Below are 14,112 nucleotides of genomic sequence, written 5' to 3' on the forward strand. Positions count from 1 at the left end.
AGCAGTGCCAGCGTACACATGGCAGCAGATTTTGAGAAAACAGTTTTCTTTAAATCAGAATCAAAATTCCGTCCCTGAGTCAAAAGGCTTGCAACAAATCTGTCGTGTGTACTTCTCAATACACCTACAGAGCTTTTTCTGTGCACATGCGCCAGCTGGAAAACCTGATATCCTGGTTTTATTGTTTTGATGTGTGCCAGAGTCCTCTCATTTCTCTAAAAGTACTAGGGCATTATGTAAGAAGCTTGGATGTGATCCAGCATGTAGATAACAGCATAACAGGCCTGATGAAAAGCCCAGTAAATTGTTGAACAAAGGATCTCATTCACTGTTGATTTATTAATTTTCAGCTTGCCTAAATACAGTGATTTTTTTATAGGATTTGTAAATGTGAATTAACAAATAAAATGTCCAGTCATCATATACAAAATCAATTAAGACATAGAAATGAAAAAAGCTCATTTTCAGAATTACTTATGTTGAGGTCTCACAGATGTTTGGGAGAAAAAGGGAACAGAGATAAATTTGACAACACTTTCAAAAGTTCCTAGTCAAAGAGTTATCTCTGAAAATTGCATTAAACAAACAAATGATATGTACAAAAATCCACTGATCCTAAAATGCAGGTTATAGTGAAAAAATAACAGAGAAACCACAGACAAAATAAAAAGAGATATTATCCTTAAGAAAAGGACAAAAAAGCAGAGAATGATTCAGTAGGTATCACAGGTGGATAAACAACTAATTATCTAACATCAGATCTTGGAAACCCTAGGTGGAATTTTCATCTGAAATCTTGTGTATATAGTAATGTGATGCCACCTGGAAGTCAGAGAAGGAAGATGCAGTCCCAGACTAAACAATTATACACATCCATAAGTTATCCAAACAAGCATACCAAATTAACAGGGAGGAAATAAAAATTTAATTAACATTAAATGAGGAATAAATAAAACCATGAAACACTCTCAAGCCTCTCAGCTAACAAACTGCAGACTGTTTATTCACCTGTTTCATCACATCTTCCCTGCTTTTCCAAGATAAGGAAGACTCCTAGCATCCAAAGGGAATTGGGCATTCTAGCGTCTATAAATAAATGAAGAAGAATCACCTACTGTGGAGAGCCCTGAAAAGTACTCTGTTCTGCTGTTCACAGATGTATGAGGCTAGGATGGCCCTACTTGTCCCAAACTCTCTTTAGGCACAGAGGAAGAAGTCTGCAAACCCCCTAGGATGCTAGAACCACTGTTTTCACTTGCTTTAAGCTTTGGTGGAACACCATGAGGTAAGAAGCTCTGCAGTCTGCTCAAGAAAGTCACAATGAGGACTTTAAGACACACAGTAAGACCTTCATATTGGTTGTGGGTCACCTCCCAGTGTGATGGACAGGTTGTGGCACAGCCTCCCTGTTAGGGGAGACATATTCCAGACCCTGGAATACAGCCTGTTCGTGACTAATTTCTTTTAAGACCATCCATTCTAGCTCTGAGATCACCTGCAATTGATCATCTGCAACAAAAGTACTTTGTATTGGAAATCTCTTCCTGGAAAAGCTGTTTGAACATACTGGTACTGTGTTAGTGTCCAAAGGAATATTCTTTACCTTCAGCAGCCAGTGAGCATGCTACGTAAAATGCAATGAGATGGGGTACGAGACTGATTAATCTAGAGGAATTCCATATTTTGGCTTTCATTCCCACAGTCCTGGCTATAAAATTTTCTCTACTGTTTCTCTACCATTAGCCTCATTAAATAATCAATGAGGTTTAGATGCTAATGCAATATATAGACTATTCAGATATATGCATGTGTGATAGCATTTATGCAAGTTTACTGTAATCTTATCCTCTGAAGAGAGTACGAGAAAGTACAATGGCAGCAAACACAGCAATACAGTAACCTTTTTCAGTATCTTAAATTCAAAATTGATACATTTTTTTAAATCATCCTAGTAACATAAGGTATAGCAATTACAGAATTTTTTTTATCATAAGAAATGGTTGAGCTGAACTGGCCTGTTTCAGGGCATGTTCACTTCTGTCATTATCTCTGAACAATATGTACAATTGATTGCTATAGGAATAGAAACCAGGATTATGAAACTTCCTGGAGCCTTTGTAAAGGCTGAATGGAGTGTGTGATAGCAAAATTAGAACTAAGCCTTTATTTTAAAAGAATGTAGTTATTAAAAGCAATAGACCTAATTTCACCTAGTTTTATTCTCCATTGGTGGACCAAAAGATGCCTCTAATTTTCATTACAATTTAAATTTTTTGTGCCTTCTCACAATCTTAAGTCTGAGAATCCAGTGAGGTGTGTGAATGCAAGGGTTAAACCCAGAGAGGTCTGATGCAGTTTGTGAGATCCAGACTACCTGAACAGGGATATAGGCAAACCCTTACAGGTATGAAAGCTGAAGCTGCTTCCTTTATGTAGCAGTAAAAGGCAACGTGACCTACTTCTCCCATTGGAATGACTTGCCAGGGAGGGTGCAGATGGCATTGCTGTACCTTTGGTGGGGCATCCTGTCCCCTTGGTAGGTAGGGTCTGCTGATGAACAGAAGGTACAGCCTCAGTGTGCCGTGCTATAGCTGTCTCTGGCTGAGAAGCAGCTGTTAAGGAGGAGGAGGAGGAAAAAGGAGGGAGAAATGGCAATCAGACCACCATGATTTTATATAATTATCTGGCTAAACAGGTATGCCAAACTATGTGTCTTTTAGGAAATTATTTGGTGCTGTAATTTCTGTTCTATTAAGTTGTGTGAACTTAAAATATCTGGGGTTTAGTTTTGTTTTTTCAGCCAAGTATTATTCTTATCTAACACCAAGGTTTCTACCTTTTGAAGTATGGTGATTTGGTGCTGTAAAATTCTTTTATGCAGTACCTCTGGAAAGCTTTTCCATTTACAAGTAAGAAAATAGAACAGTTGTAATGTACTCATTGTTTATTCTCAAATTACCTCTTGAGGTGCTTAGTCAACATATTAGAAATTGGTGAATTGAAGTCTCAAACTTATCTGTTTTTTTATGGACAGAGAAAACAGGCCCTGGCCCAGGGTATAATTAGTCGTGTCCGGCACATCCTCCTGGGCAGGGAGATAAACTGCAGTCTCTGCCAGCTGGGGCATTGCCAGTACCATGAATTAGCACAGCATGCTCCAGAAGCTTCTCTTTCTGCACCAGCATAGCCCAGCGTATTCCCAAGAGGGCACAGGAGGTGAGTAAGCAAGTGGTGAAAGTACAGCAATTGTGAGCCACACAGGCATTTTCCTGGAAAAGCATCCTCTCCAAGCCTCTTCTGAAATCTGTTATTAAAGTATTCTCTGCTGAAAGCTAGGAGGTCGCGCTTTGGTCACACTTTTAGGTTGTTATGTAAAGGGATTCTCTTCTTAACTTAGGAAAAGAAATGTACATGACTTAAACTAAGACTCTGCTTGGAGGAGAAATTCTTCCTCTCCTTTCTCTTCCTGTACTTTCATCTCTTGCATAACTGCACACAACTTAAAGCAGTTGTTGGCTGAACACAAAAATGTGTCTCTACATGAGCAAGGAATACTGGGGACTAGAAAACAAGGTATTCGCATCTCTAATTTGAGTCAAAACAATTCTAGCTATTGAAGACAAAAAAGTAGTGAAAAAGTCATAGGTATGCTCTACTAGGGTGCAGCAGGTTGCCAATGTTCTGCACAAAATTAAATCTAAGGCAGAAAAATGAAATAAAAATGACAAAAATGGAAAAAGTTGGAAAAGAGAGTTGGAAAAGAGAGAAGGGCAAAGCTAGTGTGATACTAACAGGATAAGAATTGTCATACAGAGCCAGAGCCAAGATTTTTATATTACTGATAGGTGTCTGACTGTGGGCAATAGTAGATGTTGGGAGAGAATGCAAAAACACACACTAATATCTCTCCCAGATCATCCCCCAGATCAGAAAAATAGTCAGAGGAGAGGAGGGTTTTGAACGTTTGCCCTTTTTTGTCTCAAATTTTTCTTCCATTACTTTCTTCAATCACTTTTTAAACTCAAGTAGACTCTTATATTCACAACACTCTGTGTCAAGGACTTTACTACAAGGACTAAGATGTTTCCTAGGATTTTGGAATCCATCACCTCCTTGTTTCTTTCTTTTGCATCTCTGCGCTATTTGTGTGGGAAGAGACTGTGAGTAACAGTGAACCCTTTACATTTGTTTACCTTTCTTACCTAAGATTGTAAGGACTTGAATAATATTTTTCCTTGGTCACCCTGTCTCCAGTCTGAAGACTTCTACCATACCTCATAATTCCTTGAGCAGAGACACTTCAGGCCCTGACCACCCTACTCTGAATCTTACTCCTTTCCACCCTGCCTGGTTTGAGATGGAGAACCAGAACTGCTCTTGGTAATCAAAATCTCTCTGTACCATGGAATTATATGGGATCAGTAATTATATTTTCTGGTTTGTTCCACACTTCTCACTAAATAATTTCTAGTATTTTATTTCTATTGTTTTCCTTGACATTTGAGCCAATGTATTTGTACAACTGTTCTGCACCATGTCAGTGTTTCGTTTCTGAATTACAGTAGTCAGCTGACAGCCCCTTGTTTTCTGTGTGAAGTTAAGACCCTTACTTCTATGTACTATTTCAATCCACAGGTTTTTAGAGACTCTACAATAAAATCTGCTCATAAATGGAATTTTACTGTATTATTTTTTATATATGGGTGTCTTCATACTGCACTTACTCAAGGCTAGATATAATTATTGTGTCTTTTTTATCATGATCTGTTAGTAATAGAAAATGCCCACAGAGATCTGGCAGAAAATTTCCTAGTGGAAATATATGTTGCATTAGAAAAAAGTACTTTAACTTGTGTTGATTTTATCCATTTCCCCCAGAAAAGTAAATGATATGAGTAGAATATTTTTGTGCCTATGTCAATTTTTATAACTCTGTCAGCACTAATGTTTAGACAGAATGGAAATTTTGAGAAGTCAACCATACCAAACCACACTGAGAAACTGGAATTTTTACACCCATAAGATAGATCTTTACTATCAGACATATGGCCTGACAATGTAGGTGAAGATAATCTAATGAACCTGGTTTTCATCTGGACACTACTATGAGAAAATAAGGATGTGTCTGTGTCTTTCCAAAAAAAAAAGCATGATCAAACTTGTTGTAGGAGGTATAAAATGCCATCACATTGCATGATTGTTATCTGTAGAAAGTTCATCCAGGCAACTCACCCACCAAGGGAGCTGAAAGGATGGTAAATAATGCCCAATGCTTAAAAGTAGGGACTGTTGTGCTTGTCCTTCTGAATGATATTGTGTAAATTAAATGTTGTGTTGTTGTGATGACCTTAACACATCTATCCTGTATATTCACTGAGATCAGGACCTAGATGTTCCAGTAGAATCTATCTATTGCTTTCACAGGAAAATTTCTCAACTTCAACTCCAGAAATATTTTTTATTTTTGTTTCTCATGTTTTCAACCAATTATTCTGTTTACTATGATTGCAGTGGTTTTTTGTGTTTCAAAGGCCTATAAAATCATTAAATATTAATAATTTTAAAAGTAGCTTTCCTTCATCCCACTGTTTTTCTTATTCAGCATTAATGTTCCATTTCTTATTTTCTGATTGTCCTCATCACATCTATATATATCCCGTTCATGCAGACCCAGGGCTTGAGTCTGGAGGACATGCACCTGCATGGGGGAGATTACCTTTCTGCATGCCAGATATGCTGGTTTAGATGTGTTGAGTCCTGTTTGGAATATCAGGAGAGGTGGAGAGTCCTATCAGGAGAGGGGTAGCTGGAAAGGGGGCAGCCCGTCTCCCCTGAGCTTGCCCTGGCCCAAGGACTGCACAAGAACCTCAGAGATAGGTATATATGTACGTGCAATGTACAAACCCATGCGTATGTATGCATATTTTGTAGGGGTGCTAGCACATATGCATGCACACACATTAGTGTATATATGAATGCACAAGTGTATATGTGTACATACAGTTTGTATACAGATGTATGCATGTACGCATATGTTGGTATACCTGTGGGCACGAAATCATCACTTAATTATCCTTCGGGAGGAGTTTCCAGCCCGGACACCCAGCCTCCCCACGGCTGGAGGGAAGTGTCCCCTGCCCCTCCGGCAGCGATGTCACTGCCGGGTCTGAGGCAGAGCCCAGGAGCTCCCCCGGCCCTGTCAGCTGCTGCAGGAGGAGGGAGAGGGACCCCAAATGGAGCACGGCTCCCCTTGAGCTGTGTGCTCCCCTTATTCTTGCTGGGTGTTCACACAGACACAGGTGGGTCCGGGACACTCCCACACACAGCCACCACATGGTCCCTCCTCGCAGGGAAGGGGAAAGAAAGCCTTTCCCCCGTTTTTCTTTGTAATTGGGAAAGGCTTCAGGCGCAAAGCCTTAAGAGCCTCCTGTGGTGTTTCAGAGCAAAGGTGATTTCACCTCACGATAGAATAGAGAGGTAAAACAGATTTGCCCGCGACACGAGTAAAGAAAGGGTCAGTGGCCCATTAGTCCCTGTGTTGAGGCACTTGAATAACCCCAGGGAACGATCTCCACCAGCCCAGAGCCGGGGCTGCCTTTGTCTCTCCCCCTCCGGGCGGCAGCGGGCTCTTGCCGAAGGGGCGCAGGCGAGGGCGGCGAACAAAGGAAAGAAAGCTCTGTCACCGCAGCCGTGCCCGTACAGAAGGTGCCCGGCGCCCCTGCCCGGCCCGAGCAGGCTCCCCTAAAGGGGACCCTAAATAATTGATCATAATCGATTGCCTGCGTGCATTGGGAAGCGAAAGCAGGCGCATCCCTTGCTTGCAGCCTGATCCTTCCCCCATTTGCGCTGTAATCCTATTCCACCATGTGCAGATAGAAGAAGGGACGTAATTCAGCCTTCAGGCCTGGGCGGGGTTCTCGCCGTTTAATCTTTTCCTTTCTCTTCCCTTCGCTGCTTTCTTCCCTCCCCGCCCCCCCCACCCCCCTTTCCGTCTCCCAGGCCCTGTGAGGTCAGCTCATGAATATTGCTTCATTTTCCTGAGAGGCTCTGGCAGCGGCGGGTACCTCGTGTGCGGTGCCCGGCTCTCCGTGCATGCATTTCGCCAACCGGGCAGCGGACAAAGTGGTGGTGAGTAATGCAGATGCTTTAGATCCAAGCCTTTTTTTTTTCCCTTCTTATTTTCTATTTTTTTTTTCCTTGCAAGGAAATATTCCTGATTCAGATGCATCAAACCCGTCAGGTATGAGGGGAGACCTTCAAAAATCCTCTCCGCTCCTTTAAACCAGGACAAAAGGCAGAAGCGCTCCCAAATCTTAAGCCGCGTTTGCGAATTCTCGGCGGGGCAGAGGCGGGCGCCCGGTAGGACGAAAGGACCAGGGTGGGGGGGATGCCCTGCCCGAAGTTCCGGGCACGGGATATCCCCGCGCTGGCCCGCGGAGCCACCGGACTGCTCCCTTTTGTTGCTTCCATTTATTTACCCCTTTTTCCGCCTGGACAGCTGTTCCCGACAGGAAAACCTGCGGAGACGCCGCGTCCCGGCGCCACGTGGGTTAGCCTCTGGGGAGAAGGTCGAGCTGCGGAGTTTTGTGAGGACAGAGATTTCGGACTTGGTCTCAAACGGGGCTTTCTTTGTGCCAGCTAAAAATATATATAAATGCATGTGTATATATATATTTATCTAAAATCAGACAACTTAACCGTAGGAGGTAGCCGAACTTGGATTTTGGGGCATGCAGGGTAAGGGTTGTTTTCTGGCAGGTCGCGGTTGAGTCTGATGTCTTAGTTGCAGTGAAAGTTCCCTAAAAGATTCAGGTACAGCGTAGGGTTCCTGATGATTAATTTGAATTACATTTCTTCTATTTCATACCTGTATAGCTTCAAACAACGGTGGGGTGGGAATTCTGTTTGTGGTGGCTAAGAGAAATGCAAAGCAAATCTTTTATAAAGTGTTGTCATGCAAGTTTTATAGATCTACACTCCCATGCTTTTTTTGTTCTTCTTTTACTAATTAATGCTTGGGAAGTGTCTGCCAAATTGTGTCATTTTCAGCATTAATTTCCAGAATATTGGTTTAAATCAGGTTATTAATGACAGTGCATTTGAGAGGAAATGAGGTACTCCTGCCAGTGAGAGCAGAGCAAACACAGCCTCATTGTCTAGTATGTTCCAGGGAGTAAACCAATTGTCAGAGCATGGTGTAGTCTCTGCATTGATTTTGCCCAGTAGTGCTCCTTTCCTTATTTCCCATTCTAGCAGGGAATGATTAAGCCATGTTCCAGGTGGGAATGGGCAGGCCATGTTAGGAATGCTGTCATTTTTGCCGTTGCCCGTATTTTCTCCCTAAGGAGAGTTGAATAAAGGGTGTGTGAAAACAGTTTGTGGATCATAGCCATTATTTTCAGAATATACTGGGGACATTAGCCGCATGATATGGCTTTTAACAGCCCTTTTTCATAATCTGTTGTGATCATGAAAACTCTGGTTGTGTCATTATAGGAGTAAATTGCCAAGTGAGCATCCTTCAGAGAATGCCACATAACATTTTGTTCTGGATGAGGGTGCATTCCTTGCTTCCTCTGTTTTGAAAATCTGCTGGAGCGATTAAGTCTGAGTCCTAAATAACCTATCGATCTGCATAACTGATAACAAATATGAATTGGTCTAAATTCTGGCATAACAATCTGAATAACAATCTGGGGCGAATGTGTGTTTAGAAGCTGATTGCAGAACACCTTTCCTTTATGACCCTCTATTCCCGAGTCACCTTGCCCCGGAAGAGTCGCTGTCAAAGCTGAAGGGAAGTCTGTAGTCGCTTCCACGTGTGCAGCCCTTTGTACAGTAGCTTTCCCCCACTCGGCTGTGATAGACACTGGGACGAGGCCTTTTAACAGGCAGACATCTGCATTAGCAGCCCAGGCTTGGTGGTGAGGACAAGGGAGAGGGAAGTTTGCGCGTGGAAGGAAATTCATCCTTGCTGTGGCGGCTCGGCGGGGGAAGGCTCGGCATCAGGGCTGGGGAAACGCCCCTATGTGCAGGCGGAGTGGGAACAGGTCTGTCTCAGCCGAGCCTTTCGGGCCCTTCCATGAGCCGCTCCAGTTGGCTCTGGGCTGCGGCCTCGGCCGGATTCTCCCCGGCCGCTCCGGGGGACCGCTCCGCCCGCAGGTGGGCGCGGGTCAGGGCTGGGGGCGGCGGGGAGCGGGCAGGCTGGCCCCGCCGTGCTCGGGAAGCCCGTCTCCCCGTCCTCGCCGTCCCCACCCCGACCGCTTCTCCTGATCTCCTCCCCCAGCTCTCGGGGCGGCGGCGGAGGAGGCGGAGGACACCGCCGGTGATGGACGCGTCCCCGAGATAGCCGCCGCCATGAGCCAGCCGCCTGCAGGGGGCGCCGCCGCCGCCGAGCCGCGCCTGCATCCCGAGGGCAGCAGCGGCAGGAAGCAGCCGCGGGCATCCTCGCCGGCCCGGGCCCGCGACACCGCCCCGCGCCCGCCGCCCAGCGCCGCCAAACCCGCGCCCGCCGCCGCCAAAGCCGCCTCGGCGCGGCCGCCGCCCGGCCAGGCCTCCCGAGCCGCCCGCGGCCGCGGCACCGAGAGGCCGGCGCGGGGAGCTGTCCAGCCCGGCGCCGGTGCTGAACCACCGCCCGCCGCCGCCGGGAGAGGAGCAGCCGCCGCCGCCGAGGAGCCGCTGCCGCCGCCGGGCGCCGCCGAGGAGGCGCCCCCTGCAGGGGGCGGCGGGGGCGAGCGGGAGGGGGCGGCGGCGCCGCCGCCCAAGCAGTGGCGGGGGAAAGCGGGGCGGTCCCCGCTGAAGGGCGCGGGGGAGGCGGCCCCGGCGCCTCCATCTTCCTCGGGCGCGGGGAAGGGCCGCGGTGCGGCGGCGGGCGGCGGCGGGTACTGGAAGGAGGGATGCCTGCAAAGTGAGCTCATCCAGTTCCACCTCAGGAAAGGGCTGGCGGCGGCCGCCCAGATGCAAACCAAGGGCAGCAACCACAGCAGCGGCAGCGCTTCCTCCGCTGCCTCCGCCGCCTCCGCGGCCGCCGCCCCGGCCGAGCCTCCCCCGGCCGCCTCCGCCTCCTCGCCCGCTGCCATGGCGGCGGCCGGGGCGGAGGGGATGCAGCAGGGCGAGACGGAAGGCGACGGCAGGAGCTGCGGCCCCGAGGGAGCCCTGAGCCCCCACCTGCAGGAGGAGATGGAGGAAGAGATGGAGAAACTGCGGGAGGAGAACGAGAGCCTCAAGGTGAGGAGCCGGGGCGGCGGCGGGGGTGGGGGAGAAGAACCAGGGTCGGGCGGGAGCCGGTCTGCCTCCCGAAGGGAGAACCTTCCCAGGCTCCCTCTCTCGCGGCAGGAGCGCTGGAGGCAGCCTTAAGATGGCTCTGTCGTGGGGCGTACGGGCAGTGCCACTTCCCTGCTTCGCTGCGGTGCTTATAATGAGCTGGATTGTATTTACATGCCGTCCCTGTGGGGTGGAGCTCCATTTTGGCTGCCTTCCCCTATACGTGCTGACATTTGTGCTTCTGACCCACCTGTTGCATCCCTGTCCCCTTCTTGCCCCTGTGCTAGAACGAGATAGATGAGCTGAGGACAGAGATGGATGAGATGAGGGACAGTTTCTTTGAGGAGGATGCTTGTCAGCTTCAAGAAATGCGCCATGAACTGGAGAGAGCCAACAAGAACTGCCGGATCCTTCAGTACCGGCTGCGCAAGGCTGAGCGCAAGAGGCTCCGCTACGCCCAGACCGGCGAGATCGACAACGAGCTCATACGCAGCATGGAGCAGGACCTCAAGGTACAGCCGTGAGCAGGTGTCAAAGGGAAGGGAGTGTCTCAGATGGAGACTCAACTGTGGTCTTGGTCCTCATGACTCAGGCCTTTCCATCCATTCCACTGTGCACTCCATGCAGCTCATGGAATAGTGATGGCCAAGCAACTCTTGGTAATAGGAGCCCTTACTGTGTGTAGATAGGCTATTTTCAGCTTCAGTCCTATCATTTTTTGTAAAGGTAACGTGCAAGGAGTTACTCAAAAGCAAATTAGGAGCTAAAGTTTTTGGACTCTTTATGATAAGTGCAATACATACCCTTCCACTGCAAAATTAAGCCAACCTCACCAAGCATCCCCATTGACTTTGAGGGGATTTTGTCACTCTTTAGTGAAAGATTTTAGGGGGCAAGCAGATTGAATACTTGCAGTCACAACACTAAATCCTTAATCTGTTGTTGTCAGTAAAAAAACTGCTGTTATGCTCAAATGAATCCAGGGTTTCTCATATCCACCTGAAACCTTAGACAAAACCCATCAAATTTCAGTGTGTCATCAACTGCATTTCATCCATAAGATCTGAATGAACCAAAGCCCATTGCTGAGGAAAAGTTTCAGTCCTTGTTTAAAGATTGTCCTTGAAAAATACCCATCATCTCCATTCTAGATTGGTCCAATTACAGAAAAAAAACCACCTTTCTTGACATGGAAGTTTAATTTCTGCTTCCATTCACTAGGTATTGAAGGACTCCTGCTGAAACTTTCTTCAGTTGACTGGTCTCCCATGGAAGTGCAGACCTCTATATAGCAAATGTGAGCTTTATTGGCCACACTTTTGCCTGGGACTCTAGTTACTTATGGCACAGGGACTCTGTGGGCTGCAGTTTGAAATGTGAATTTAATATATGATTACAAACAAGGTTATTTTTGAACTTATTTCTGATAAATATGAAGTATGAAGAGTATGTTATTCCCAGGCCTGGTTTGGATCACCTTTTCTGAAAGTTTTTAAGCTTGTCATCATTATTCTTAAAATTCCTATTTGATATGCCTTTCTTATGCATATTCAAAACCCACGTTTTCTGTTGTGGCTGTGACAGTTCTATAACTACTGTCCCATGTTCTATAAATACTGTCCCAAGCTGCCCATGTGGTTCTTGGCAAAATAGAGTCTCACTGATCAGAGGCAAAATCACCCCCTTTTCAAGGGGATTTCTGTTTGAAACAAAGGATATGAATGATGCTTAGAATGATGCTTAGGTGATCAGCTGAGATACACACATTTGCAGGCAGAATTTGAAGGTGGGCCTTCATATCCCAAGTGAATTGTGATTCCAGTTTATAGAATTGGCTTCTTTGTTGGCTGTGTTACTTTTATTAGCAAGTCATACACATGCAGGCTGGGGAGGGAATTGTTGAGAACACCTCTGCTGAGGTGCTTGTCTGCCAATATAGTTGATAGAAGCTAAGACCTTGGATTTAGCTGGACAAAGAGCTTGATTTAATTAGCATTTCTCCCATGTGTTTCCCAGTGTGACTGACTCTTTGGAAAGGAGCAGTGTTCTTGCAGAGTGTCCTCACCGTTCACAAATGTGCTCTGCTTTGGAGTAGGGATGAATGTTTAATGCCAGATTTCTGCCTAATAGTGTTCTCTGTGCTGGCTAACCATAATTATAACTCATGAGTAGTTTTCTTTAGTGTTTCCAAGTCCTTTTCTGAAGAAAGACCATCCAAATTGACACTGTTCATTTTGCATTGCTTATTTTGCAATATATTGGGGAACTTGATCCTTCAGAGATACAGTCTTGCAGAGAGCTGTATTAAAATGTATCTTACATATGCCTATATTAAAATGTGTCTTGCATAAGTGAGTCTCATTTACCATATGATCTAGAATGCTCTTTTTTTTCCTGCATTAATAGTCACTCCACCAAATTTTGTTTCAAAAAATTAGCTACCAGTAATGATATTACAATCTGGTTTTGTTTACTGATCTCGACTATAGCTATAGACTGAAGAGAGGTTCTGTTTAGGGTGCTGTTTTAAATATCCCCCATGATTTTCCATTTACTTTGGTTGGACAACCAGATGAACAGTTTAATACTAAGTGTAGGAAAAGACATCAAGCTAAAGCCCTGTGGTGTGTTTCTCAGCTCATTCTGCAGTCTCTTTGGACTATGGTTATAATTGAAATTCCCCTCCACTCACTCTTTCTGTTGGGCATTATGTGTCTTGAGTGCGTGTGCAGTGGGGGAGGTTATTGAATGATCTGGTGCCACACTGCAGTGTTGTATCTGTAATTCACACACACTGGGTTTCTTGTCAAGGGAGGCTGAGTCACTAGCTGCTGCTGATTTCTGATAGATTGGATCTTTCTAGATGCTTGCTTACAGTTATTATTTTTTTTCTCTAGAGTTTTTGTATGTCAAAGAACTTCTGACATACTAACAAAAAGATGGTTTGAGTGAAAGCCATGAAGGACAGCTTGCTGAACTCCCCTAGCTAATGCTAAGTAGGATTAATTATGCTTTCCAGTGTTCTAAAAAAGGCAGGAAATGAGGCTTTTCAAACTCTGTGTCTGTGTCTAAATCACCATCAACACAGTGATTAGTGTATATTTAAATATTTTTGGTGTGTGATTATAGTTTCTGGTGGTTTCACAAAATACAGTGCAAGTGGCTTGCAGGGCAAGATTCTCATTACTTTTCCTGAGGAAGAGGAATTAGATCTTGTCATATGCCTTTTAACTCTATTCCTGTGAAAATGCATAAAAAACCCCCAAAGAACCAAAAACCTTAGTGTTCATTTTCATTGAAATTATTGGACATCATTTGTGTGAGCACAACATCAGTAAAAATGTTGTTTGTTCATATTTTAATCTTAAAATGAGCCAATAGTAGTAAATATTTTCATTAATTGTCCACTGAGGAGAGAGAAACTGGCAGAGTCAGAATAAACATGTGTCCATCTGTGGTCACAGGTAGACAAAGGTAGGTAAGGCCTGGAGAAGATGGGTCCTGCTTTTAGATGCTGTTGCACGTCAAGTATTTATTTGAAGGGCATGTGCTTTAGTGCAATGAAAAGCATAAGCTGGCTGTGGTTGAGAGTAGATAGATGATGCACTGTCTCCACAAATAGTGAAGATCCTGTTTAACTGTTGATGTCACAGAACCTAAGAAGGAGTTGGGGTTTAATGTCTGATGTTTCCAGTGAAGCCCATAGGATAACATACCACTTTTTGGAAGGAATTGGCTTGAATTTAGAATTATTTAAAATTCTGTCTGTGGATGTCCTTGTCTACCTGTTTCCTTACATGCCTCTCTCTTCCATCAAAACATCCAGAATTAACTTCTAAATGGTTGCTT

At 45.2% G+C, this 14,112-nt stretch overlaps 1 protein-coding gene across 1 annotated transcript in view; it reads left to right on the forward strand.

Annotated features, from left to right (window-relative positions):
* Positions 1-6,986: 6,986 nt before the first annotated feature.
* Positions 6,987-14,112, forward strand: part of SOGA3 (SOGA family member 3) — a gene marked incomplete at its 5' end in the record, with an annotated part of 37,210 nt that continues 30,084 nt past the window's right edge. The window contains 3 exons of the mRNA XM_015622592.2: positions 6,987-7,128; positions 9,287-10,227; positions 10,551-10,775. Coding sequence (XP_015478078.2) covers positions 6,987-7,128; positions 9,287-10,227; positions 10,551-10,775 — 1,308 coding nt within the window. The remainder of the gene's footprint in view (positions 7,129-9,286; positions 10,228-10,550; positions 10,776-14,112) is intronic.

The sequence above is a fragment of the Parus major genome, chromosome 3, assembly GCF_001522545.3.
Source record: "Parus major isolate Abel chromosome 3, Parus_major1.1, whole genome shotgun sequence".
Lineage (NCBI taxonomy): Eukaryota > Metazoa > Chordata > Aves > Passeriformes > Paridae > Parus > Parus major.